At 53.6% G+C, this 25,253-nt stretch overlaps 8 protein-coding genes across 8 annotated transcripts; 3 read left to right on the forward strand and 5 right to left on the reverse strand.

Annotated features, from left to right (window-relative positions):
* Positions 1–114: 114 nt before the first annotated feature.
* CGGC5_v016115 (putative hydro-lyase) lies at positions 115–1,005 on the reverse strand (the record flags this gene model as incomplete). The annotated part of the gene is made up of 1 exon (XM_032024653.1): positions 115–1,005. One exon carries the CDS (start codon positions 1,003–1,005, stop codon positions 115–117), a length of 891 nt encoding a protein of 296 aa, XP_031878702.1.
* Positions 1,006–1,613: 608 nt separating this feature from the next.
* Positions 1,614–2,762, reverse strand: CGGC5_v016116 (Aldo-keto reductase yakc; the record flags this gene model as incomplete). The annotated part of the gene is made up of 3 exons (XM_032024654.1): positions 1,614–2,190; positions 2,248–2,598; positions 2,653–2,762. 3 exons carry the CDS (start codon positions 2,760–2,762, stop codon positions 1,614–1,616), a joined length of 1,038 nt encoding a protein of 345 aa, XP_031878755.1.
* Positions 2,763–3,703: 941 nt separating this feature from the next.
* CGGC5_v016117 (uncharacterized protein) lies at positions 3,704–4,564 on the forward strand (the record flags this gene model as incomplete). The annotated part of the gene is made up of 1 exon (XM_032024655.1): positions 3,704–4,564. One exon carries the CDS (start codon positions 3,704–3,706, stop codon positions 4,562–4,564), a length of 861 nt encoding a protein of 286 aa, XP_031878652.1.
* Positions 4,565–5,084: 520 nt separating this feature from the next.
* Positions 5,085–7,905, reverse strand: IRC5 (putative ATP-dependent helicase IRC5; the record flags this gene model as incomplete). The annotated part of the gene is made up of 4 exons (XM_032024657.1): positions 5,085–5,196; positions 5,248–6,971; positions 7,027–7,340; positions 7,395–7,905. 4 exons carry the CDS (start codon positions 7,903–7,905, stop codon positions 5,085–5,087), a joined length of 2,661 nt encoding a protein of 886 aa, XP_031878769.1.
* Positions 7,906–8,885: 980 nt separating this feature from the next.
* On the forward strand, positions 8,886–10,100 carry ARC1 (tRNA-aminoacylation cofactor ARC1; the record flags this gene model as incomplete). Its single annotated transcript, XM_032024658.1, has 1 exon — positions 8,886–10,100. The coding sequence occupies one exon, from the start codon at positions 8,886–8,888 to the stop codon at positions 10,098–10,100; it is 1,215 nt and encodes a 404-aa protein (XP_031878768.1).
* Positions 10,101–12,589: 2,489 nt separating this feature from the next.
* Positions 12,590–14,713, reverse strand: esf1 (Pre-rRNA-processing protein esf1; the record flags this gene model as incomplete). Its single annotated transcript, XM_032024659.1, has 1 exon — positions 12,590–14,713. One exon carries the CDS (start codon positions 14,711–14,713, stop codon positions 12,590–12,592), a length of 2,124 nt encoding a protein of 707 aa, XP_031878771.1.
* Positions 14,714–15,985: 1,272 nt separating this feature from the next.
* CGGC5_v016121 (putative ATP-dependent helicase) lies at positions 15,986–19,795 on the forward strand (the record flags this gene model as incomplete). Its single annotated transcript, XM_032024660.1, has 10 exons — positions 15,986–17,196; positions 17,252–17,442; positions 17,494–17,571; positions 17,627–17,706; positions 17,766–17,818; positions 17,878–17,985; positions 18,042–18,546; positions 18,695–19,082; positions 19,151–19,302; positions 19,382–19,795. The coding sequence occupies 10 exons, from the start codon at positions 15,986–15,988 to the stop codon at positions 19,793–19,795; spliced, it is 3,180 nt and encodes a 1,059-aa protein (XP_031878770.1).
* A 2,065-nt stretch (positions 19,796–21,860) lies between these two features.
* On the reverse strand, positions 21,861–23,353 carry CGGC5_v016122 (uncharacterized protein; the record flags this gene model as incomplete). Its single annotated transcript, XM_066153464.1, has 7 exons — positions 21,861–21,953; positions 22,126–22,145; positions 22,240–22,302; positions 22,473–22,528; positions 22,598–22,646; positions 23,180–23,278; positions 23,341–23,353. The coding sequence occupies 7 exons, from the start codon at positions 23,351–23,353 to the stop codon at positions 21,861–21,863; spliced, it is 393 nt and encodes a 130-aa protein (XP_066007100.1).
* Between the last annotated feature and the right edge of the window lie 1,900 nt (positions 23,354–25,253).

Genomic DNA, 25,253 nt, shown 5'->3' on the forward strand with positions numbered 1-25,253 from the left:
GTCGCACTACCTTAATGGTGAATTTTGATTGAGGAACAATTAAAACTTTACACATAATATTAATAACTATCCGCCTGTATTGCAAGACTATAGAAAATCTGTGATTGAAACAAATTAAACAGGGAAGATTTCTTCCTCCCGAATATCCAAACAGATCATGTGCCCCGGAGCGTGCCCCATGACTGTGCCGTTCAAGTTCGCCTTCATGACAGCTTCCTGAGGCGTAACTCCACATCCCCAGAACACCGGAACATACTCCTCATCATCATGCCCAAATAGCGTCTTTCCATCATCCTCGACGGCAGGATCTCCCCACTGTGGCTTTGTGACGTCTGTGACCCCAATCCTTGCAGCTCCGTCCCAGCCCCAGGCGACTGGCTCGCCATGTGTCGCCACAAACGGCCTTGTGATATCTCGAACCTTCTCGATATCCGAGACCTTGTATGGCCTCATAGACACGACATACGTCGCCCCTGTGAAGACACCCGCTGCGCAAAGTGGGATGTTGGTGCGGTACATAGGCACATTGCGGTTGTGCGTCATGTGTTGAGGCGTAAGACCCGCCTCGTGAAGGGCCCTCTCGAAGCTGAACGAACATCCGATCAGGAAGCCGACATGATCACCATCAGTCCATTGATCAGCTACATTGACAGGTTCAAGAGCGCCGTTGATGGAGACGTGTTTGCTGTTCTCGTAGACTCGGTATCGGGGTGCGTCATGACGCAGATCAACGTTCTTGGCTACTGGGAGAAGACTCTTTCCATCCATGCTTTGGACATATGACTTGAGCTTGCTAAAGTCACCTGGGCTTTCTGACTCGGCGAGCAGCGGGCATGGGACGGGGTTTCGGTGGCAGAGGAGTCGGAAGTCGTCGGCATAGCGCTTGGGCAAGACAATGAGGTTTGCTTGCAAGTGGGTCGGGGCCTGGCCGGCCGTGGTGGTCTCGAAGACACCCGAACGACACGCGAGACGATGGTCCTCGCCCGTCCTGTAGACTGTGGTCATGATGAAGAAGGGTTAAATTTGGTAATGGGAGGATTGATTTGGGGTAAAGGATCTCTAGTCGAGTTAACTAACGGCGAGCACGAATTTGAATGGCTCAAGCCTGCACAAATTACGAAACTTCGTAAACTGAAAGTTGACCCGACAAAGGTTGAATGAGTTCCTTTATCAACCGGCAAGACTACTCACTCTCTTATCAAGATCGGGTAAACGTTGGCGATGATAAGAATGCGGCCAACTCCCGAATTGCGGGGTTCACCCGGCAGCGCTATCAGCGGAGACCCACTCCGATCTCCGAATCCAGTCCGGTCATCGGACGCATTCCCCGAGGCGAAGTATCTCTGCATTGGACGCGGGGGAGTCGGTACATATTCAGGGTGCCCGTTCGTTGCCTATTTCCATACGTACCCCAGATTTCGGGCCTCGGAACTGGGGCCGGGGACCCATCCCGAGCATCTCACTGGAAAGGGAGATTGAGAATAACGACAACACCTATATCAAAGACCAAGATTCGTATTGCTGGATTCGAAAAGAATGACTATGACAAAGAAGCTGAAACCAATCATAAACAAACAAAGTGTGCTGGAACAGTTCTCAGTCCGAATTCAAATTTACAGCGGCGCTGAAGTAACGTATGCGCCGAACATAGCACTCCGATCACCCTGAACATCCGCCTCGTCAACAAGCCCCCGAATTTCCTTCTCTTCGTCGGCGCTCAGCTGAACCTTCAAAGCGCCGAAGTTTTCTTCGAGGTATGGAATCTTCTTGGTGCCCGGGAGCGGGATCAGATCATCCCCCTGCGCAAGCAGCCACGCAAGCGTGAGCTGTCCGGCACTACACCCGTGTCTCTTCTGCGCAATGTCCGCAAACTTCTCCACAAGCTCGATGTTCTTCCGGAAGTTCTCGCCTTGGAATCGCGGGATTTGGCGCCGGAAGTCTGACTCCTCGAAGTCATCCGCAGATTTGTACCTGCCCGTCATCATGCCCCGGCCCAGCGGTGAGTAGCAGAAGACCGTAACTCCGAGCTCGCGGCACGTCTTCAGTAGATGGGTTCCGGCGGCACCTTCGATTTCGAGAGACCATGGGTTATACTCAACCTGCACCGCTGAAATTGGGTGGATCGCGTGCGCCCGGCGGAGTGTTGCGGAAGAGCACTCCGAAATCCCAAAGTACTTGATCTTGCCCTCGCTTGAACCAGTCGTCAGTATTATAACATCCACCAAAGTCCAGGTGCGTGAGTCTCACTTCTTCAACTTGACCGTCTCCTCGATAGTTTTCTCAATTGGAGTGACTTCATCCACACGGTGGACGTAGTACAGGTCAATGTCCACGCCCAACTTCTCCAGACTCTTCTCGCAAGCCTCGCGGCAGTACTCGGGCGAGCTATCGGGACGGATGTTATATGTGCCATCTGACTGGACCGTGACGCGTAGGCCGAACTTGGAGGCGAGGAAAATGTCGGCGCGGCGCTCTGGGTGCAGCTTGAACCACTTGCCGACCAACACCTCGTTGTCGCCATATAAGTCGGAGGTATCCCAGTTCGTGGCGCCAATCTCCCATGCGCGGTCGAGAAAGCTCAGACGCTCGTCATCAGAACTTGTTCTTCTGGTCAGCCGTCAAATAGCATATCACGATAGGTGTAGAACTAACCCAGGGGTGCCATAGGCCACGCTCAAGCCCATGAGACCAAGCCCAAGAGCGGTGATCTCGGGCCCGTTCTGGCCAAGCTGGCGGGTTGGCAAACTTGCGGGAGGAGCCATTGCTGTGAGTGTACGGAGTACGGAATGATTACTCAGGTAGGTCTGATATATAGAAAAGCTTGAGGCCTGTTAAGAGTGGTTTGTAGGTGAACTGCATTAGAAAGACGCTCTTCAGCATTTCATCGGGCACGGCGAGGAATATGTACACTATTCGGAATTGGTTTCGACACAGTCTTGGTAAGTTGAGTTCACGAAAGCTCCACTGGAGACCATCGCTTCCGACGGGATGTCATGCACGATTCTGGATCTCCATGTCTAAAGTCCGGCAATGTTACGGAACCCAGTGTCTTGCATGGGCTCTCGCCTCTGCAGCCAGAATAATACCTCTCAAGTTGAGTCTCAAGCGACGACCTAGCTAGGGTTGACGCAAATTTCAAGTTCTCATTGGAAAATCGTGCCTTTGAAGGTTGTTTACAAGTCGGACAGGACGTTGGCTGGTAGGCTGCATCTGGTGGCGGGTTTAAATCCGGGGCTCGGACTTTGCGGCCGCAGCGGCCGCATCTCCCGCATTGCCCGTAAGGACTCCGAGGGACCGTCTCGTCTGCTCATACCAAGCAGCTGCCCATTCAATGGCCAGTAGCATCCATGCAAGAGGACTATGCTCCTCATTCCCCAAGCAGTATTTTTCAGATTTGTCCACAACCTAATTAGAATTCTGCGAACAAGGGGTTGTCAATAACAAAAGAAACACCGATGGTGTCCTGACCCACCATTCCTCTTGCTTTGTCTTGATCATACAGAGAACAACCATTTGCACAGACATCTACACAAGCTGGTATGGCCTTCTTTGTGGGGGCTTACCTTAAGAGAACATGCCCCATCTTGGCTCTTCTCAGGAAACCATGCATCCCTATCCCAGCCACGTCACGATTGGCTGTACCAAGATCTAACTAGCCAAACCAACAACTCTTCCCAAACTCTCCAGTCAATCTAAAGTCACCATGCTCACCCACCTCCACTATGGAATACGCGCGCTAACCTACCTAACCTACCTCCCCTCCCGCCCCCTCGAGCGCTGGTTCTACCGCTCCGACCTCTCTGCAGCCTACCACCTCATCTCCACCGCCTCCATCTACATCACCCTCTGGCTCAACGCCTACATCCTTATCCGCGCCACCGGCCTGCGCGCGCACCTCTGCAGGCTCCGAGAGCACGAGAGCTGCGAGCACATCGGCCGCATCAACCGCCTCCTCCTCGACGCCTACCTCGGCGGGTTCTTCCTGCTACCCAACCTCTGCGGCCCCATCTACGTGTGCTGGTGGCTGAACCCGCACGACCGACAGCTCGACGAGCTCGCACACCTTTATGGCTTCTGGATCGGTGTGTGGCATGTCCCTCTGCTTCTCAGTTTGAGTCTGAAGCTGATTCTGCCCGGGGTGTTTGGGTTGCTTGTCTGGGTTGTTGGGAAGGTCTCGGAGGGCGTGTGGTGGGCTGCTGACATCTTGCAGGAAGGCCCGGCTGCGCTGATACAGGGGTCGTTGAGGCGCTTGAGGGAGTTTCTGCTCGCGGCGCCGAGAACGATTTGCGACGGGATCGACCGCAAGGTCCTACGGTCAGAGAGTAAGTATCTGGTGTTTGCGGTGTGGTTGGCCATGGCCGGGTACTGCGTCATCCTTTACGCGATCTTCGTCGAAACTTACCGGGCGTATTTGCAGCGGGCCGTGGCGCGGGTGCTTTCAAGTCTTCTCATGGACATCGGGGACCAGATCTTTGCGGTTGGGTATTGGTTGGAGCGAATGGTGGTTGAAAAGGGGTTCTGCGGGGGAGCAAAGAGGTGGCAGACCGTCAGCTGGATCGAATGAAGTGTCATTCGATTGTGAGTATTCTTCTATTCAACCTCGATGAGGTTGATGCAGGGCTTTGCACTCCGGGCCCGTTATCATCGTCTCTGTCGTCTTCGTCCCTCGCCCGCCCGGATAAACTACTAAGATTAGCCCGTAAACCTTTCGCGACGCATCTGATGTCAGATTGTAACGTGATGTAGCAAGTAAGTAGATCAAGCAACTCTTTTTATTATCCCTGGGTATACAACTCCAGTCCCTATTGGGGAAAATACAAGAGTAGTAGGCGCTCCTCGAGGCAAGCATGCCATGCCTAGGACACACAATCCAATCCTTGTGGCCATCCATCTTTCAAACCAGCCAATGCCACGCTCGGGCACGTCTAAGCAAATATCAAGTCTCGCTATCCACACACTCTTTATGTCTAGAGACATCCGTTCGAAATCCTTGGCCGTACTCCAAGTCCATAGTAAAACAATGTCGTAAACCCGAGGGAGACGAGTTGCCGTAAATCGGTCGAGCATTATGTTCTCTAATTAAATCATGCATTGGCCTGGCCAGCAATTGTGATGCCGTCGGTGCAAGTCTCGATGACCTTGTACCCATCAGCATTACCGGAGCCCTCGGCGGCCCTATCGTATGCTGTGTCGCTCCTGTCCAGATATTAGCATGATCTTTGTTGCCAAAAACCGGGATTATCTTACCTATCGCAAAGAACATCAAGATCTTTGTCGCTCAGAATCTCGTGAGAGCCCGAGTACTTAAAGACTTGGCCATCCTTCAGCAACAACGTCTTGAGAGTCTTCTCGTCAAGGTCTTCCTTCAGGTCCATCTTCTGGCCCATGGACTTGAAGTTTCCTTTCTTAATGACAAGCTTTTCTAGGCGGCGCTTGGCGTCCGCGCTCAACAGTAGCTCCTCCTCCACGGTTCCCTTGGTAGCAAGGCGGTAGACAATAACAGGGCGAGTCTGGCCAATGCGATGACACCGGTCTTGGGCTTGAAGATCCTGCTGGGGGTTCCAATCGGAGTCGAAGAGGATGACAGTGTCGGCGCTGGCGAGGTTGATGCCCTGACCACCTGCGCGGGTCGAAAGCAGGAAGATTCTGAACTCGGGGTTCTCGTTGAATTCCTTGATCTGGTCGCGACGACTTTCCTGGCTGACTGAACCATCAAGGCGGCAGACGTTCCACTTGCGCAACTCGCAGTAGTCTTGGAGAATGTCCAGCTGCGTCTTGAACTGGGAGAAGATTAAGACCTTGTGGTCTTTTTCGAACAGCGTGGGGAGGAGCCTATCAAGGAGTAACATCTTTCCAGAGGCCGTGACGATACTCTCGTCGACAGGAGGCGCGCCTTCGTAGCTCCAGGGGTCGAAGAAGTTGTGCGGGCTGTTGCAAACCAGGCGCAACTGCATGATCGGGTTGCCCAGCTTCTTGGTCGCCAGCTCCTTTTTCGCGTGCTCCGTGATGCTCTTCTTGTACTGGTCTTCCGCAGACAAGACAACATCATCGTCATCTTTCTCGTCTTCCTCGGCCTCTTTGACCAATCGAGCCTCGAACTCGTCATCGGAGAGCTTGTCCTCATCGTCGGCGTCAGTCTCGGCGTAGCGGCGGCGACCTCTGGTGACGCGGCCTCGACTTGTGACTGAGGGGGTCGATTGCCGTGATGACTTGGCGCTCTTTGGTTCAGGAGTCTCGGCAGTGGGTGGGTTCTTGCGCTTCGAGCTTGAACGAGAGGCGGTCTTAGTGGGCGTCTCCTTGGCGACATCCTTGGGCTTCGACGAAGAGCTTCTAGCCCTGTTCATCATCGCCGAAAACGCGTTCGTCTTCTTGGGTTCCGAAGCAGCTTCCGACTTGGCCTTTCTAGGGCTGTTGCGGATGGGGATCTCGAGCTTCTTCGCCGGCGTTTCCTCCTCCGCCTTGACTTCCGGACGGACGCTTCTTTCGCGGGAGTTTGGTGTAGACTTGTTCACTGCGGTGAGACGCTCGACGACCTTGTTCTCGAGGAAAGTACGGGTGTCGACCTTCTTATCCTGGATCGCGTTGTACATGTCCGTTTGCTCCTTTGTCATGGGAGCAAAGAGGATGTACTCCCGCTTCTTGGGCAAGTAAGCGGCAACATCTGCCTTGACTCGACGAAGGAGAAGCGGTTGCAGGATGACGTGGATCTTCTTGATGATCTCCTGGTTTTTGCGGTCCGCGATGAATTCTTCCGTGCCTTCTTCGTCCTGTAGATCGTCGAAGTCAAACCAACTCTCAAAGACCTCCCATTCCTTGAAGATGCCCGGGAGCAAGAAGTGAAGCAGCGCCCACAGCTCTTTGAGATTGTTCTGCAGAGGCGTGCCAGTGATGAGCAATCTTGTGGCCGAGCGAAAGTTCTCGAGCTCCTGGAATAACTTCGACTCGAAGTTTTTCATGCGATGTCCTTCATCCTAGACAAGAGTTAGGAACTCAGACCTATCAGACCTGGTGAGCACCAAGACGTACAATGATGATGAAGGCCCAGTTGAACTTGGAGAGGGCAGCCTTTTCTCGCAGTACCATCTCGTAGGAAGTGCAGACGACAGGAAATCGCTTCGTCGGCTGGTTCTTAACATAGTGCTTGGCGATTTGGTCCTTCATAACACGTTCTCGATTCTTAGGGTCGCCGTGATACAGAACGACCGGGATCTCAGGGCACCATTTCTCAAACTCATCCATCCAATTGGAAAGCGTACTCAGAGGGGCAACAATGAGATGAGGGCCAAGGTAGTCTTCCTCACGGAGCTTCGCGATCAGAGAGATGGTCTGGACAGTCTTGCCTGTAAAATGTTAGTGCCTGACCACCTTCGCGCACGCTGGAGTATGTCATTTACCAAGACCCATCTCATCGGCCAAAATTCCGGACATGCCTTGAAGGCACACCTCGTACATCCATGTCAACCCCTCGAGCTGGTAATCTCTCATGGTTCCTCCCTTCATGATCTTCGGTTGCGCAGCCATGGTCAAATCGTGGGCTCCTAGAGCCTCTCCCTCCAAGCTAGAGCCAACTCGTCCCAGAACCTCGGTCTTCTTTGTCAAGATGTCCGAGAAGGCCGCCGACTTGGCGAGGAGGTCATCCAACTCTTTGGCCTTCTTTTCTCTCTCCTCCTTGGTGAATTCGACCTTCTTCTTCTTGCGGCGCTTGGCAAGAAGCGCGGCCTTGCGTTTCTTCTCGGCGGCATCGTTGGTCGCTCTGACTTTCTCTTCCTCATCGATCATGCGTTGAAAATCGCTGTCAATGGCTTCCACGGAGCCCTCTCTCGGGGGTGAGGAAGTGGCGCTGGTGTAGGGTCTGGAAGTCTTTGAGAGGACAGACTCTGCGTCTGAGGGTGGTGAAGAGCTCATTGTTGGCGAATTGCGCTGGCTGAGTTGACGGTGGTTGCTGCTCACGAAAGAGGGAAAAGCCAGGAGGTGCCAATCAAATCGATGACGAAGCTGCAGGTGCGACACTAAATTGAGGTGGTTCGTGCGCCGCAGCGGCAGCAGAATCTGGCTCAGGAAAGAGGCAGTTGAGAATAGATTGAGCCAAAATTGAGGGAAATGAGGGTTGAAATGCAAGGATAAGAGCCTAGAGAGAGATCTCAGGTTCTGAGAGGTCAAATGGAAAGAAAGGGGGGCGAGAAGGAGAGATGAATGGCAGGAAGGTCCAGGGCCTGTCAATGGGAAGGCGCGATCCCGGGGGCAAAATTCAGGACGCGCGCCGACGCGAGACAAAGGCGGAGTCATGTGACTCCGTGTCACTGAACTAATTAAGAACCCGGCCGCTTTGTCCAGGCACCATCGTCATTCATCGGGCCATCGGTGTCCGGGAAGATCGGGACAAAGATCGGGGTCTTGTTTACTGCATCGATTCAAAATGCAAAGCATCCCGGTGCCAATTGACCTCTACAAGATGTTGTTACTGGGCATTGAGACAAGACGACAAGCTTGAAAGCAGAAGCTCTTCCCATCAACAATACATCATCTCAATAGGCAACTGACAAAGAAGCAAGCTCAGCGCCTTCGCCATGGTGCTTGTCCAGCTGAACTTGACTATCAGCAGGGGAGGGTGGTATTGAGAAATTTCTGCCGAAAAAGAAACGACACTGGGAAGCGTACACCGAGGCTCACCGAGGAAGAGCGAGGTGAGTCAGACTTGCCTAACCAATCAGGCAAGTCAGATGAATTTGGAGGGGCAGTCCCAGCGCCTGTCCGTGCTACCCCGCCAAAACCACACTAAAATTCTGTGATTCCTGACTGTACCCCTCCTCGCCCTTCGACTCATGAACTCCCTCCGCGTACTACGACCCGTCACTCGCAGCGCATACCCCTTCCGCTTCGCAAGAATGGCTTCCAACACCTCCTTCACTCCTAACGAGGAGACCGAGATCCAGCAGTGGCTCACCACCGCCACCCGCCTCCAGCAGGCCACCGGTGACGATGCGTCCCCGATCCTCGACACCGTCAACTCCCACCTGAGCACCCGCACTACCCTCCTCGGTACCAAGCCCAGCAAGGCCGACACTGCTCTCTACTCCGCTGTCCGTCCTCTTGTCGCCAAGTGGTCTCCCGAGCAGCGCACCGGCGAGAAGGGCTACCCCAACATCGTCCGTCACCTCGATTTCGTCCAGAACTACCCCGCCTTCGCCGCCGATGTCAAGTCCGAGGAGAAGGTCTCCGTCAACCTCGATGAGGTTCTCTACGTGAAGCCCCCCGTCGACGCCAAGGCCGAGAAGGAGCGCCTCAAGAAGGAGAAGGCTGCTGCGGCTGCTGCTGCTGGTGGAAAGGAGACCGCTCTCCCCGACCGCACCAAGGAGCCCAAGGACAAGAGCGCTGGCGAGAAGGTCAAGGAGGCCGTCACCGAGGCCAAGGACAAGGTCAAGGCTGCTGTCGGCGCCGGCGAGGGCAAGCCTAAGAAGGAGAAGAAGGCCAAAGAGCCCAAGCCCCAGAAGGCCCCTGCTCCCGCTGCCCCTCTGTCTCCCGCTCTCATCGACCTCCGTGTCGGTCACATTCTCAAGGCTATCAAGCACCCCGAGGCCGATTCCCTCTACGTTTCCACCATCGCCATGGGCGACAAGCCCAACGACGACACCTCCGAGTACGAGGGTCAGGTCTGCCGTACTGTCTGCTCTGGTCTGAACGGTCTCGTTCCTCTCGAGGAGATGCAGGGTCGCAAGGTTATCGTCGTTGCCAACCTCAAGCCCGTCAAGATGCGCGGCATCAAGTCCTGCGCCATGGTTCTCGCCGCCTCTCCCAAGCTCAAGGAGGGTGAGGTCGATGACCACAAGGGCACCGTCGAGCTTGCTGCTCCCCCTGCTTACGCCAAGGCTGGCGAGCGCGTCTTCTTCGAGGGCTGGAAGGGCGAGCCTGAGGGTGTTCTGAACCCCAAGAAGAAGATTTGGGAGATGTTCCAGCCTGGCTTCACCACCACCGACAACCTCGAGGTCGCCTTTGACGCCGCTATTGTCAAGGAGCTTGGCAAGGAGGGTGTTGGCAGACTGGTCACCGAGTCTGGTGGTGTCTGCACTGTTCCCAGCTTGAAGGGTGCTACTGTCCGATAAGGGATGGGCTATTAATGTATATGAAGATTCATGATAAACAAAAGTTATGGCAGCTGCGTCTGCTCTCTAAGAATTAGAGGAACCTTTTCCTTATACGCAGTCCGTGTCTACTTCCTTGTGTGTTTTTGGTGACCTGACTTGGCAAGCAGGAATGGGCAGTTATTGCCTCTGTATGCTAATGACACCGACTATCCCCCATCGTGACTACCCAACATCATATGGCAACCCATGTAGAAAGTCCAGCCAGGCTCTTCCTATGATACCAACCCCTTTCCCATGCTTTTTATCTTTGTCAACAACGTCAAACTTCCACCTCGCTCAACTCGACATCATCATCCGAGCAGCAACATCCATCCATCATACACTCATTCATAACACATACATCTCTCAGCATCGCCATGGCTCCCTCATCAGCCCTAGAAAGATATATATGGCCAGCTTTCTATTGTAGTTGCGCTGGAGCTGGTTTCGTCATAATCCCACTTCTTTGTTGGCACATGAATGCTCAGTACGGGAGAAACGAGCGGAACAACAATTGGGACCCAAATACCGGCGAGCCCAGAGACGGACCACGCGTGGATCCTCAACGTCAAAGCCCCGATACTTGGATGGAATACCTTTTTGGCAACCTTTTTGGCAAGAAGGAGAACCCCCCTCCTCTTCCGCCTCGCCGACCTCAACCTGGACCACCTCCCGAATGCCCTCCTCGCCCGGATCCCGCGGAAGTTCCAACTCCCGAGCAGCGTCAGTCTCCGCCTTCAGGCGTTGCCCCTGATTCTTCTACTCGTTCTCATCAACCTCCTCCTCTGCCTCCTTCTCCGACACTTCCACTTCACAATCCTCGAAATCTGTCTACTTACCCATGCCTCGATGTTGTTCGTCAAACACCGCTTCCTCCGTCTCGAAATCTGTCTCCCATCTCAGAGCGCTCATCCGCCCCTTCTACTCCGTCTCCGACTTTGTCCTCGAAGCAGCCATCTACTCCTCCTCCTCCCCCGGCCTCGACTTTGTACCCAGAGCCTCCATGGGCTCCTCGGCAACAAGAACGGATTGGATTAACTCGCATTCCTCCCCAGTCACCAACTCCTGAACGCCCTCCTCGCCCGGATCCTGCGAACAACCTAAGTCCCGGGCAGCTTCAGTCTGGTCTTACCTCTGGCTCTTTTACTTGTCTTCGTCAAGAGGCTCCTAAGTCTTCTTCTCCGAAACTTCCACCCCATATTCCTGGAGATTGGGTTCGTGACGAAGTTCGTGACACACTAGATCGTCACCAACCTATACCTCGTCCTCCGTCTCGGGCTCTGTCTACTATCCCGGAGCACCCATCCACTCCCACTTCTCCGTACCATTCTCCGTCTCCTTCCCCGGAGCTTCCACCTCTTCCTCAGCATCAGCAACAGGATCCTCCGACTCACATTCCACCACGGACTCCGAACGTTGCTGGAGAAAACTCTGATTCGCCTAACCGCCCTGGGACCCCGCCACCCTCGCATACATCCTGGCAGCAAAACTCATCCTCGCCGGGGTCACCCACTCCCGGTGCTAGAAGAGCAAATCAGCAACGGAGTCGAGAGCGTCGCAGGCGGTTCGGAGGGCAAAGTCGGCGATGGAACGTGAGTTTGTGGTACTCTTACGTCTATATTCCAAGACTAACGACCGCATGAACTCTTCTAGCCCTATCCCCATCGCATCAATTCAATCGATCCCAATAATACGAATGCTGCATATTGGAGCGAAGAAGACTACTCAGAAGATGAGCCCGAGGAAGGTGACGACGAGGATATCAGGAATGAACCCAAGAGGGATGATGACGGCGATGAGCCCACAACCGATGCGCCGGAAGATGAGCCTGAAACGGACGGTCCAGAAGAGGAGCCCAGAGACGCTCAGGCCGGCCAAGATGAAGCATTCCAGCGCCGACCCTCTGATGCTCGAAACGACCCACCCGAGATGCAACGAACTCGATTCAGGTGAGGTTCAAAGACTTTCCCAGGAACAGCCTTGATATTCGACCCAGAATTCCAGAGTTGGTCGAAAGGGCTAGACACCAGGTCTGGCCTAGGGACCGCATGCTGTATGCTTGGGACATCACAAAGACTTGCTTCGAGTCCTTGATGTGGGTGCGGAAAGATTCACGCGCTTTACAATGGGACCTAGCGCAGAATGGTTCCTCCTCGGGTACTGAAGGCCTCGATTGGCTTTTATGTGGGAGAGCGGATACTAAGTTTCGGACGTACAGTGTTGAATCATGTCACCTTTCTGGCGGCTCAGCGACATGCTTTGATAGTTAGAAGTGCAGGTAAGCGTTTGTTAGTATTGGATACCCATTATCAGCATAGCGTTGGAACCAACACAGAATCAATTACACCTTGAACAGCTGTGCATTATGACCATGTACTTTTATACATTCCAGTAACTTTTAGGATCCATCTAGGGTATGACCACACGCCTCAAATAAGCACGAAACAAGAGCCCTCCAACATCATCCTCTACCTCTTACCAGTCTTGGCCTTCCTCTTAACACTTGCAACAAGTCCGCTCAGCTCCGCGTCACCACCCTTGCTCTCCTTCTTCGCCTTCTTCCCGCTCCTCTCCGCAAGCACCTCGTCATCGCCGACCTTCCTCTTCTTCCTGCCCTCCTCAAGCAGCGTCTGCATCGCCTCGGTCTTCTTGAACTTGGGGTTACTCGGGTCGATGGCGTACTCGTGGCTCTCGAAGACAGCCTTGAAACGGTCGTCGTCCACGTTGATCTTGAAGCCCTCCTGCAGGCCGACCTTGTCATCGTCGTCATCGCCGCCGGCCTTCTTGCCCTTCTTGTTCTTGCCTTTGCCCTTCTTCTTCTTCGCCTTCTCCGCCTTAAGGATCTCGTTCATGTCGAAGTGGTCCAGGTGCTCGCCCGCCTCGTCGCCGTCGTCGGCCATGAGCAGCTTCAGCTGCGCCTTCTGCTCGGCGGACGCCTTCTCCTCGGCCTCGCGCGCCGCGCGCTTGGCGAGGCGCTCCTCCTTGCGGATCGACGTCTTAGTCTTCCTGGGCGGCTCCTCGATCGTGAAGAAGGGGTCGTCGAAGCCGAGGTCCTCCCCGCCGGCGGCGGGTGCGGCCTCTTCGACCTCGACGTCTGACTCGGCATCGGCGACCCCGCGCTTGGCCTTGGCGATCTCGCGCTTCTTCTCCTTGCGTTCGCGCTCCTTGCGCTTGTACTTCTCGATCGTGGTCTCCTCCTCGCCCTCCTTCTTGTCCTTCTTGGTTTCTGTGAGCGCGGGCGTGAAGGTGATCTCCATGTCGCCTACGGGGGCGTCCTTGGACTTCTTCTCCTCCTCTGCACCGAGGCCGAGCATCGCTCTCATCTTGCGGCGCTGGAGCTCCTTCTTGGAAAGCTTGGGCTCCTCTTCCTTCCCTTCGGCCTGCGCTTCGTCCTCCTCCTCAATGCCGGCAAGAGACTCTCCGTCATCATCGCTGTCGCTGGCGAGGTACGCCTTGAGGTCGTTCTCCTCGAGCTGGGCGCGGCTGCCGGTGAAGGCGCGGTTGATGGACGCCTTGCGCGCCGCGTCGTCGGGGTTGACGTCCCAGGTCAGCTTTACCTTGGAGTGCTGCAGCGCGTCGGTGGTGAACTCGACAGGCTTGTATCCCTCCGGCACCTTATCGCACTCGTCCCGCGGCTCGTCGTCAAAGGTAACGTCGTCGGGCACGAAGCGCAGGTCGAGGAAGTTGGATGAGGACTGGTACTCCGTGCCGTCGGTCGCCTCGTACACCTTCTGCGCGGTCGCCTTGTCGGAGCACGTCATGACGGCGTAGTAATACCTCAGCCGGTCGAGCTGGTACTTGCGCAGCGCGTCGCTGTCAAAGTCCTCGGCGTCACCCTCCTCCAGCAGCTCCTTCTTGATCGCCTCATCCTCCTCTTCCTCCTCGCTCTCCTCGTCGCTGTCGCTCTTGAAAATCTCCTTTGGCGGGCCCTCGAGCTCTTCCCTCTGCATGCGCTCCTTGCCGAACTCGCTCGGGTAGATGGCCACCTTCTCGATCCGCCCGCCGGTCGAGGGCAGGAAACTCGTAAACAGCGCAAACAGGTCGGCCGACTTGATGTTGTCCCAGTCGAGGTTGACAATCGCTATCCGCGTCGTGACCTCGCCGTCCTCGACCTCAGCCTGCTCGTCGCGCAGCCGTGACATGGACGCTTTCGGGTCCGCGACGACCTCCGCCTCCTCCTCGTCATCATCGTCGTCCGATGACTCGGATTCCGACTCGGACTCACTGAAGCCGCCGCCGCGCGCCGGGTCGTATTTAGCATCCGCCTTGGCCAGCTCGCGCTGCACCACGTCGTCGGCGTCGACCTCCATATCACCGCCTTCCTCCTCTTCCTCGTCCTCGTCCTCGTCCTCGTCATCTTCCGCCTCGTAGAGCCGTTGCAGCGCCTTCTTCTTCGAGTCGGACTTGATCTTGCGACCGTAGCGGTCGACCTTTGCGGTGGCCGTGAATGCGTCATCCTTCAGCACGCCGGCGAAGCGCTTGTCGATCTTGGTCTTTGTCTGCTTCTTCGAGGGCAGGCGGAAGCGCGGATCGGTCTCGAAGCTGGAGAACCGCGAGTCGGTGATCTTGCCATTCTTGCTTGATTTTGACATGGTGGCGGTGTTTGGGGGGGTGTGGTTGTGTGGTCGTCAATTGACGGTGGCGTTGGGAGAAGGGGACCGGCTTTTGGTCGCGGGCGCATGGGAAAAATCCATGTGGGGTTCGAGCGACGGTCAAATTTTTAGTGGAGATTTTGTGTTCTGCCGAGGGCGGTGTGGGCTGACCGAGCTCACCGAAGAGTACACCGAAACATCACCAGCTTCGAGTCATTAGCCGCCTCATCTGAGAACTAAGGACTGAGCAAGATAAAGTCAAACGTCATTTTCCCATGTTGGAAATTTACATCAGGTCATTTCACGAAGATATCAATGCAATTGCCTCGACCAATAAGGAAGGCACAGCTCATTCGTCTTTGATGCCTTCCTTGTGATTATCATACTTAATACCTAGGTCTTTCCCACTTTAAAAGTCTGGAGATAAGGAAGGATTGAGAAGCCTCCGGCTGCCTGTTTCTTTCCCATCTTGGACAATAATACCTCAGCCCCACTCTTCAACTACAGAGCCCTTATTTAAGTGATGGTCCTGCTTGTCCATCCGTCCCTGCTTCTTCCCCCAAGACATCGCAAACTTGTTGGCCTTCAACCTATCTACACACTACTTCAATTTGAATTCTATCTGCCTTCTGGTTGTGGTCATCTGGAAGGACCAGACTTGCTCCGCTAACCATCCAAGCGTGGCCGCCTTAGAGACATCAAGCTGGCTTTGCCCCTTCCCAAACTCCCAGAGGCTCGCGACTTCTCCAACACAAATCAGCTCCTTCCAATTACCACATTCTACGGACTATTTAGTCTCCATCTCAGATCCTTCTGTTTCCAACTCAACTCAGACCTCCACAACCCCAACAACTCACCATCTTCCGACCACTTTCTCACCCTCGCCTTTCACAAACCATCGCAAATTAGCCTGCTATCAACAGACGCCTCCATCACACTACCTCCGTCTCATCTATAACTCGCCTTGCCCTTTCAATCTTCTCTATGTTGGCTGGCAACTTCATCCACTAAGCATCGGGCAAGCCGTCCTCCCCAATCTCTTCCCATTCCACCCTACTTCTTCCCATCTTCTTCACATCAAGGCGAAACACTTCACCTTCACAGATTTCCTCTCGGTAACCAGATCAATTTCGCGTCTGAGTTGACCTTCCTCACACGTTTTCAAATCATCCAGTTACTGCAACACACAACTGACATTCAATTCCACCACAAACACATCTTCATTCTCCCTTCATAAATCCCTCACTCCTCTTCTTACACTCCGTCTTCATTATGAACAGCCTCAGCTCAGATGCAACTTCATCTGCTCCTGAAGGTTGTGTGGATCAAAGTCCAGAGTCAGACAATTCATTCAACGATGATTTCCGTCTCCTTCAGCAGTTACAGGATTTTGACCCCAGTCAAGGAACGATTCTTGGCACTGAGACATCTCACAATCTTCACATAGCACCTTCAGACACAGCTCAATGTGAAGATGCGAACGAAACTCACAGTGACAGCCCAGAGCACGAGACGTCGAGCACCGAGGATGAAAATTCATCAGACTCGGAGCCAGAACTAGATGCGCCATCAGACTCAGAGCCGGAACAAAACGCGTCATCAGACTCAGAGTCGGAACCGAATGCGGACCCGATGAACACAGACTTTGAACCAACCGAGGACGCAAAGGAGGAATCGCCGAAGCTGCGCAACAAGCCCACAAGAAAGAGAGCAACAAACACCGGGGTTGCAAAGACTGCCCAACAGAAAGTTAGGAAGAACCAGAGAAAGCTCGACGAAGAATTCAAGATTTACATCAAAAACGAGCGGAAGAGAAAACAGGGCGCTGGAAATGGCAATGTGCACATTGAGCCGCCTAAGGCAAAGAAGATGAGAACATCATCTGCAAAGTCAGACAAGAAAGATCAGCGAAGCATCGAAGAGAACTTTTATGACACCGGCAAAGCAACTGATCGCGCCACAGCCAACCGACCAATCACTCAAAAAGAAAGAAATGAGGAACTGAAGGACAGAATCAGTCACGGCACGAACAACCGCCGAAGTGGAACTCAAAAGCGAGATCTCAAAGAGGCCACAAGTATTTTCGGCTACAGCAAAATTGTTTGCTTCCCCAACGGGGAGTACTACCTCAAGGGAATGAGGGAGACCACCAAGCTCAGAGAGGAGCAGCTTCCCACCGTCTCATGGATGGTCCAGCGGGAGCACGGCATATCGCCTCCTTTTGGGGGAGTTCTCGGGGATGATGTTGGTCTCGGAAAGACAATGGTGTCCATGGCTTGCACCGTTGGGAATCCCGCGTCGGCTGAAGACCTTCAAACCTACTTCGGTGCCACTTTGATCATTGTGCCGTCAACTGACATGGCCAAGCAATGGCGAGCAGAGTATCTCAAGCATGTCGAAGCCATCAGAGACAATGAGATTCTCATCTGGTCCAACGCTCAATGGAAGGAGTCAAGCGTGAACTTTCACAACTACAAGATTGTGTAAGTGACCTCGGCAGGACGAAATGGAAGCCCGGCTTGCTAACATTCATGTCAGGATTGCCACGATTACTGAGATTCGTGGAAACCTCACAGACGAAGAGCTGAAGAAGATTGAAGCGGAACACGGCATGGAAAGCGACGAGTATCGAGCTGCGCTAGTCAGGTTTGCCGGCCCAGTTTACGGCATCAAGTGGTACAGGATCATTCTTGATGAGGGGCACGCTGTCAAGAACATGAATACCCTATGTGAGTTGCCACATGAGGAGAGGTGATAAACTCTCGCTGACATATTGGCAGCTTTCAAAGCATGTTACGGCCTCCAACGCAAAAGCTTTTGGGTTCTCACCGCAACTCCCCTGGTAGACAGAGAGACAGGTTTGTACCGGCTCACCAGTTATATGGGCATTGTTCATGCTAATTAGGTGTTCAGAAATCTTTCCGTACCTCAGGCTCGTGGGAGTCGAGGGCATCAACACCTACCAAGACTTCAAGGACAGATACCTTGAATCTGTAAGTAGCATTCAATACTCGCCAATCGTTTAGTAGATTAATTTTTGACTCTTTTCAAGTATGACTGCGATACCAAAATGGACGCCTTGATCCATTTGGCGACGTACCGGAGGTGAGACACACATCTTTTCACTCATTTGGTGTCTGTGGGTGCTGACCAACAATTTTCAGAACGAAAAAGGATAAGTTCCTTGGCCGGTTAATCACGGGAGATCTGCCTGAGTTCGAATCCAAAGAGGTGTGGGTCAATCTCAGCAGACATGAGCGTATGATCTACGAGTAAGTTTGGAACCTGCGCTCATCATTACTAGGGTTCATATCTGACATGTCTTAAGCCTCATCACAGAACACTACGATGCTCTCGAAAAGCGAGAAGGACTTAGCCGGATAAACTGTCATCGCATGATGATTTCACATGCTTGGAATATCGAGGGTGTCTTCAGAGATGATCTCAACCCTGCATTCTTGACGAATCTGAGAGACGGGCTCAAGGAATTGGCGGCCGACCCCTCCACCATCCCCCAAACCAGGAGGATCCTTCACGCAGCTCCACCCAATGACCAAGACTCGGAACTCTTCGTCACTCAAGAGCCAACGGTGGGAAATAGCTCTTCCAAGTCGCAGGATGCCAAGACGAAGAGAAAGAAGAAGAAATCGAAGAAGACAGAGGAGAAGAAGTCGACCAAATCAAAGGAAGACAGGATTTTCCATATCGATTCGACAGACAAGACACTCGGCATGGAAAATCTCCTGAAGTATACCATCAATGAGCAGATGGTGGACGAAGGTTGCACGAAGTGCAAGAAGACGTCAATCGACAAGCCCTGGATCATTTCCCAGGTAAGTTCATGATCATCCGTCCTGCATCATCTTTACAATCCAGAACCTTACGATTCAATCTTTCTAGTGTCAGCACTTATTCTGTCATGAATGTCTTTCCGAGGACTGGAGAGAGGCAGGCGAAACAAAATGCACAACTTGTGACCAGCCATACGACCGAAAAACAGATGCAAGGCTGGTTGAGAATCTGTCTACCAAGGAGACAGAGTACGCTGAGGTTGACAGGGTGAGAGCACTTAAGGAAGCTATATCCGCACCTCCCACTGCGACTCCCACAAAGAGAACACCGAAGAAGTCGAAGAGGCAGAAGCAGCTCAGTGCCAGAGAGGAGAAGAAGATCGTCGCGGATTTTACCAAGAAGAAGTACGGCGGCGATTATCGCGGTGTCTTCTTGGACCTGAAGGGCAAGGATAACGCTTTCATCAACATTGGAGTTCACGAGACAGACGGTATGATTCCGCTCAGCTCCAAGACTGCGTGTACCATGGACTACGTCCTCCAATTTCAGAGCGAAGCGCCCGAAGACAAAATAATAGGTACAGTAACGGTCTTCATTTGTCTCGGAACCTGGGACATTAAATGCTAATTAAGCTACTTACGGCAGTTTTCCACGAGTTCCTGAAGACCGCGAAGATCCTCGGCATCGCTTTGCGTCAGTATGACATCCCCTTCTACTACTTCAACGGCGAAATGTCCGCCAAGAGCAGAGAAGATGCCATTACCTCTTTCAAAAACGACCCAAGCATCAAAGTCCTGGTAAGCTCCCCATTGCAAATTCTTCAGTCTCCCTCCACCCGTGTGAAAAGAACCTGAGCTAACTCTCCACCACCAACAGCTCGCGTCCAAGGTCGGCAAGGAAGGCCTGAACCTGACCTGCGCCAACCGCATCATCAACATCGATAACTGGTGGAACAAGGCTGCCCAGCAGCAGATCTTCGGCCGCATCGACCGCACGGGCCAGACCAAGAAGATGTACGCCGTCGTCATCAGAGCCGCCGACACCATCGACGAGCACATCGACGACTTGCAGGAGACCAAGGCCGAGAAGGTGGCGCACAGAATGCAAGATGATCGGCACGAGACGAAGCTCATGTCGTACTGGGAGGTAATGATGCACACGGCGCCCATGGCGTACCAGGCCAAGTGCGCGCAACTGATAAAGGAGATCGAGGAGGAGGAGGCTAGCGAGGACAATGAAGAGGATGCTGCGGAGGCTGCACCGGGGGCGAGGCTTTGGGTAAAGGTCTGATTTTCGCGCTGCACTTTTGGTTTGATTTGGCATTTCATCGCGGGATATGGAAGCATTCTCATAATTTGGTGGAGCAAGGTAGCTTCACCCGTCTGGGGAAACATTTTCAACAGGCCTTTATGCGGAGTTTTGGTCCGCAATCGCAGGAAGCAACCTTCATAGAACAACACAGCGAAACATTGATTTTCATAGACATCTACTCCCCCATTCATCTGCAAGAGTCTTGACATTCAGGCGGGTACCTAGTGGAAGTAGATAAGAATGAGCCCAACCATGATAATGACGATGATTACGACGACGACCATGACGGTATGAATAACGAGAGTGAACAATGACAGCAACGAAAAGAACAGTGACAAAGAGTGCAGCAACGAAACCGAAGCAACAACAATCATAACGCCAAGATATAAACGCTAGCGAGCAATGTATACAGACCGTATTCCATGCTTCAGTGTCGAACTGCCCATACTTAGAAGCGAGCAAGAATCTATTCGCAATCTCTTCTGACACATACTTCCAATCAGCGTACCTCCAACTTCGTCTTCGTCAGGCACATTGTCCTGGCGGAACGTAAAGTACCAGCGACAATCTTGCCAACCCCCCCGAGCTGAATTTCTTCTGCAGGCTGCTGTGGCATCTTCACTCCAGCATCGTGCTTCTTTCGAGCCTAATTCACAAGACCTCGCCAGAGGACCGGCTGCTCATAGCCTCGATGCGCTGGAACGCCGTAGCCGAGGACGTCGTCAAACGTGGTCCATCATCATGGGAAAGATGGTGATGTACGGTCAGTGTATTCACGCTCCGATTCGACAGGAACAACAGTGACAGCAGCAACGGTGGCAAAGATAATATAAACCATCAACGAGAAAACATGACAGAACTATTCACGAGTAGACCTAATAGCCAGCACACCGCCCAGGTACCCACAAGGGAGTCCTTTTATTTCATCCCCTGATTTGCGCTTTTTGGGTATTTTGAAGCAGCATGAGCATTTGGTTGAGAAGGACGCACATCTTCTACGAGACCATACTCGAGAGCCCTCGCGCGGAGCTGATTCGCAACAGCATGAAGCAGCCTTCGAAGAATACCACAGCGAAACATGCATCATCGTGGACCGCTGGAATTTTCCTCCCTGGTCTATCAATGGAGGTGACTAGCCGTCCGACTGCCGTCTACCATCCTACATGAATCTCCAAAAGCAATCAACCTCGGCAACGAGCAAGTGGCGGCAAGCAAAAGCGCCGTCGCGGCAGAGCCCCCGATGCAGCATCAAGATTCACGCATCGGCGCAACCCTTTTCTCGGGCCGCGTTTCCGCCAAGAGTGTGAACGAGATCTAGATAAATCTCCGAGGTTGCCAATGTCTGCGACGGGAATGACATCAACGAACAGCAGGTCTGTGGAATATCGCAACACCTGGACGATTGAAAGGGAGAAATACTGCACGGTTCGGCATGTTGATGGTCCCGCTGGAACATGGGTAAATCACACATTAGTGGGGCGGCAGATCGTCGCTGTCTTTTTACCTTTTCTCTGGGGAAGGTCAGAAGGAAGAGGCCGAGGATGATGGACGTGTGGCGGGTTCCATACCTGCCGGAGTCGAGTCCGGGGAGCTTTGATTTGCTTCTAGACGTAGCGCATAAGAAGAGGGAAAAGGTGTTGAAAAGATCCGTGACAGATCATCTGATGTCGCTGTGTTCTTTGCGGGACCCCAGGCGTTTGCCGCGGCTCTCTTCCCTCAGAGGTGGACTGCTGGGTTAATTATGAAACTATTGACGTAGGAGTCTAGACTCACTTTCAACTCGGAGTCAGCACCCACCGTGTTCATTGGTCGCCTTGGAGTTGTTCGTCTGAATATTCCGCGAGACGTGACTGCTCGGCAAGCGGCCCGAGCAGACCTACCATCATGCATTGTCACTTACCATTTTCATGGCATATGGCGAACGCGCTTTCGAGATGAGCAACCTCATCCAAGAGTATTGCCTCTGAGTCAGAGTATCGGAGAGGTGTCTGTCTTGTTGGGTTGGAGTGACACCGCCAGACATCCTCTACTCAAATGACAACGCTTAGTTTCCGCTTTGTGCCATCCATGTCATAGCTCCAGAGTCATAAGACCCTCGGCTGAGTTCAGCGAAGGTGCGTAGGGTCCTGATCGAGTACTACGAGAAGCAGAGACATCGTATCAGCTTCGCAAAAGGATGCGCGGGGTTGTCATTCCGTCCCATGCAGCTCAACCCGTGAACGCCGGGCGCAAAGTGAGAATTGAAAGATATGCGAGGGACCCGAGGATGTCGTTCGAAACAAATGCCTAAATCAGGCTGGTCGACATACCATCCAGTATCGTCCTTTCTCTAGATGTCAAGGTATCTTAGATGCACGCCATGTGGACGCCAAAAAGGCGGCTTTGTTCCTAGTAACGTTGAGGACCTGTCCAAGCTTGCTTACTTTCTGATTTTTTCTTGTCAAGGAAGGTCTTATTGTAGAACGACGTGTGGGGGTTGATTTCCGCTTGCGGCGGGCGGCTTTAAACTCTTCAACCCGCCGCGGACTCTACGGGGACCAGACGCAAGCGATGGCCATGACTGGCCCGAGAAGCCCGCATCTGGGGGTGCACTGCCGGTAATTGCAATAGCTCCCGGCATGTAGGTGAGACCTTGAACTTCAAGCCATCCAGATACATGGCTTGCGCAGGTCGGCTTGGAGCGCCTTGACGACTCTAATGAACCGCGCCCATCTTGGTGAGGGTTCATATCGTGCAAGGTCAGCCTACATGGAGGAAAATAGGGCTTTGTCGATGTCTTACAAGTGAGCGGCAACTGCCGTGGCTCTTGTCTGGAATATGGTTGTCTCTGCTATGTAGATGAATGTGTCAGCAAAAGGCTTGCCTAGACCGTGGGCTAGACGTCCACAGGGATCGACAAGCCCGTCCGAGGCACGAGAACAAGTACAATGAGGCACAAAGTTGTCTGGTCTCGGAAGGAAAGGATAGCATTTGGATAATCCTTGTATGTATGCGACAGGCTCGCAAACCCACCTCGTGATGTGGGAGGAAGCCATCATCTGAAAGGTGGGATGAGGAGCCGAGCAACGGTTTTCTAAAACATAGTCAGGCAGGGACAGCTTGGACGTCAAAGAAAGTGATCTGCTGGCTGAGGTAATAGAGATGGAGCGGGTATCTAGGCCTTTTGCTCGAGTGGGCTGGCAAAGGCCAAGGGACCGGCTTTAATGGGCAAATAGCCCGCTCGCAGAGTTGATGGGGTTTGACGACCGTGCGACGAGCATCTCGGTCTCGGTTTTCGGTGGCCAAGTTCGAGCGTCGGCAGAGGAGGGCACGGTCAGTGGAGATGGGGATCGGAGAGCGACGACGATCTGTGTGTGAAGCAACGTGGAGGAAGGACAGCCGATCGGTTCGGATGAAAGGTGGCTCGCGGAGCCGATGGTAGCGGCAGTTGGTGCGTCGAGGTGGCGCCACGAGCGACATGGCCTGTAAAGGGGTCAGTAATGCAAAGATTTGAGCCAGTGTCATGAGGGGCTTCAACTTCATACCGGTAATCTCCATTCCAAATAGCCCGATTACCTGGGTGAGATGTTGAAAAATGTTGGTGGTAGTTGTGGAGGTGTTGGTGGCAGCTGAAAGCAGATAAAGTTCGTAGAGGCTGCTTGGATCTTGATTGAAAATAGGAATTGAGGGGACCCAAACATGCCAAGTCGAGGGCTGGGCTCACCAGGCGGATGGGTGGGATGGACAGTTTGAGACTGACTGACCAGTGACTGGTAAGGGGATCCCGTCCATCCAATTTTCTGGTTGCCATCCTCGATGATACTTGCGTCCCAATCTGAAGGTTAAGCTTTGGAGCTGCGACTGGGTTGGCACGGCTCGCGGGAGGCGCGAAGTGCGATCAGCCAATCAGTGATGGTACGCAACCAAGATTGAGAGCAACTTCGGCAGATGTCGTCAGTCGAGTCGGCAGGGGGTCCCTTACCACCGAGGGGTGTTGCTAGGATGTTTGGTGGTTGTAGAGGAGATGCTCGAACACGAACGACGGGAGGCCGGGAGGTAACGACCAAATTAACCCATCAAAAGGGTGGAGGGAGACTGAGAGAGCCCGGGCATAAGGTATGCGCTGCACACGCATCTGCACGACCATCTGCACCCGCACCTCCCGGTCCTTGTCCTTGCCGTGTCCCATGGTTGCGCTGGACTGAACAGCAGCTATGTACGTAGTTTGTAGCTTGGATTCGTGAGGCAGGGCGGCTGTTGAACTGCTCTGGCAGCGACGGTAGCACGGTAGGTAGGCCGTGGGAAGCTGACACAGCCCACATCCCGCTGGTCACGGCCCACGAGCGAGCTCGGTGTTGCGGCAACATTGCCCAGATACGTTAAGGGCCGTCTGTTCCTTCCCGTGGCTGATGACGCGTGTTACCTCAAGTGGAATATGGCACCTGAGGTCAGACCTGCTTCGTCTGAAAGGCGCAAAGTAAGGCAAGAGTAGCAGCGGTGACGGTCAGTAGAGCAAGTCAGACCGACGCAGGCATTTGGGTTAATTTTGGAACGCAACAGTTTACGAGCCCCAAGACCGAATACGGACTGCAGGCCGCGCTGGCTGCAGGCGACGCGGGCAAAAAGGGCAAACCTTAAAAGTGACCCGAGATGCCAACGACTGCCGACGACGCGGAGTGTTCAGGTTCGTATGGAAGTAGAGCGCAACGAAATGGAGGCGTCTCGGCTCGGTCTTGGTGAATGCAATGCGTATGTTGGCATCTCGAGGCAAGGTCGAACGATCAGCAGCGTCTGGGTAGCGTCGCATACCGATCCCGGCGGTGCCGAGAATCCAGATGAGGGCTGCGGACACGCTGGGAGACTCGAGGCTCGATAGCGCGAAAGCCATTTCTGTGCTTGTGAATGCTTAATATCGAGGGCCTCGAGGCACCACACGGAGGGCAGGCATGGCACTGCGGTGGTGGTGCAAGGAGTAGAAGGGCCGTACGCCGGAGGAGCAGAAAGCCGCATTTTCCGTCTCTCGTTTCCCAATGGCGTCGAGACCTGTCTCATGCTTGCCAGCAGTGGTCGACCGGCTGCGGTTGCCAGAGATTGCAGAAGCGGGCGAACCAACCCAGATCCAGGTCGAGTCCAATGAGAGATGAAATTAGGGGTCGCGTTTCCCAGGATTGCTGGCTGAAAAGGGGAATGCGGTCCCGAGTGCCGCGACAAGAAAAAGGAAATACGGACGTAGCCCTGTTTCCAGACGCAGGGAACGGAGGTCGCTATCAGACAGCGCGTGATGTCTCCTTGACCAGAGGTTCGTGATTCTGCCGATCCATCAAGGAGCTGCGGCTGCTGTGGTTGATTGAAGCTGCTGAAGGCAGACCGCCAAGTCGCTAGGCAATTGATTGACGGTGTCAATGTATGGATGCATTTGATTAGGTAGGTAGATTGATGATGAGGAGGAGGTCCGGTG

The sequence above is a fragment of the Colletotrichum fructicola genome (genome assembly GCF_000319635.2).
Source record: "Colletotrichum fructicola Nara gc5 chromosome Unknown KSG_Nara_v1_contig10, whole genome shotgun sequence".
Lineage (NCBI taxonomy): Eukaryota > Fungi > Ascomycota > Sordariomycetes > Glomerellales > Glomerellaceae > Colletotrichum > Colletotrichum fructicola.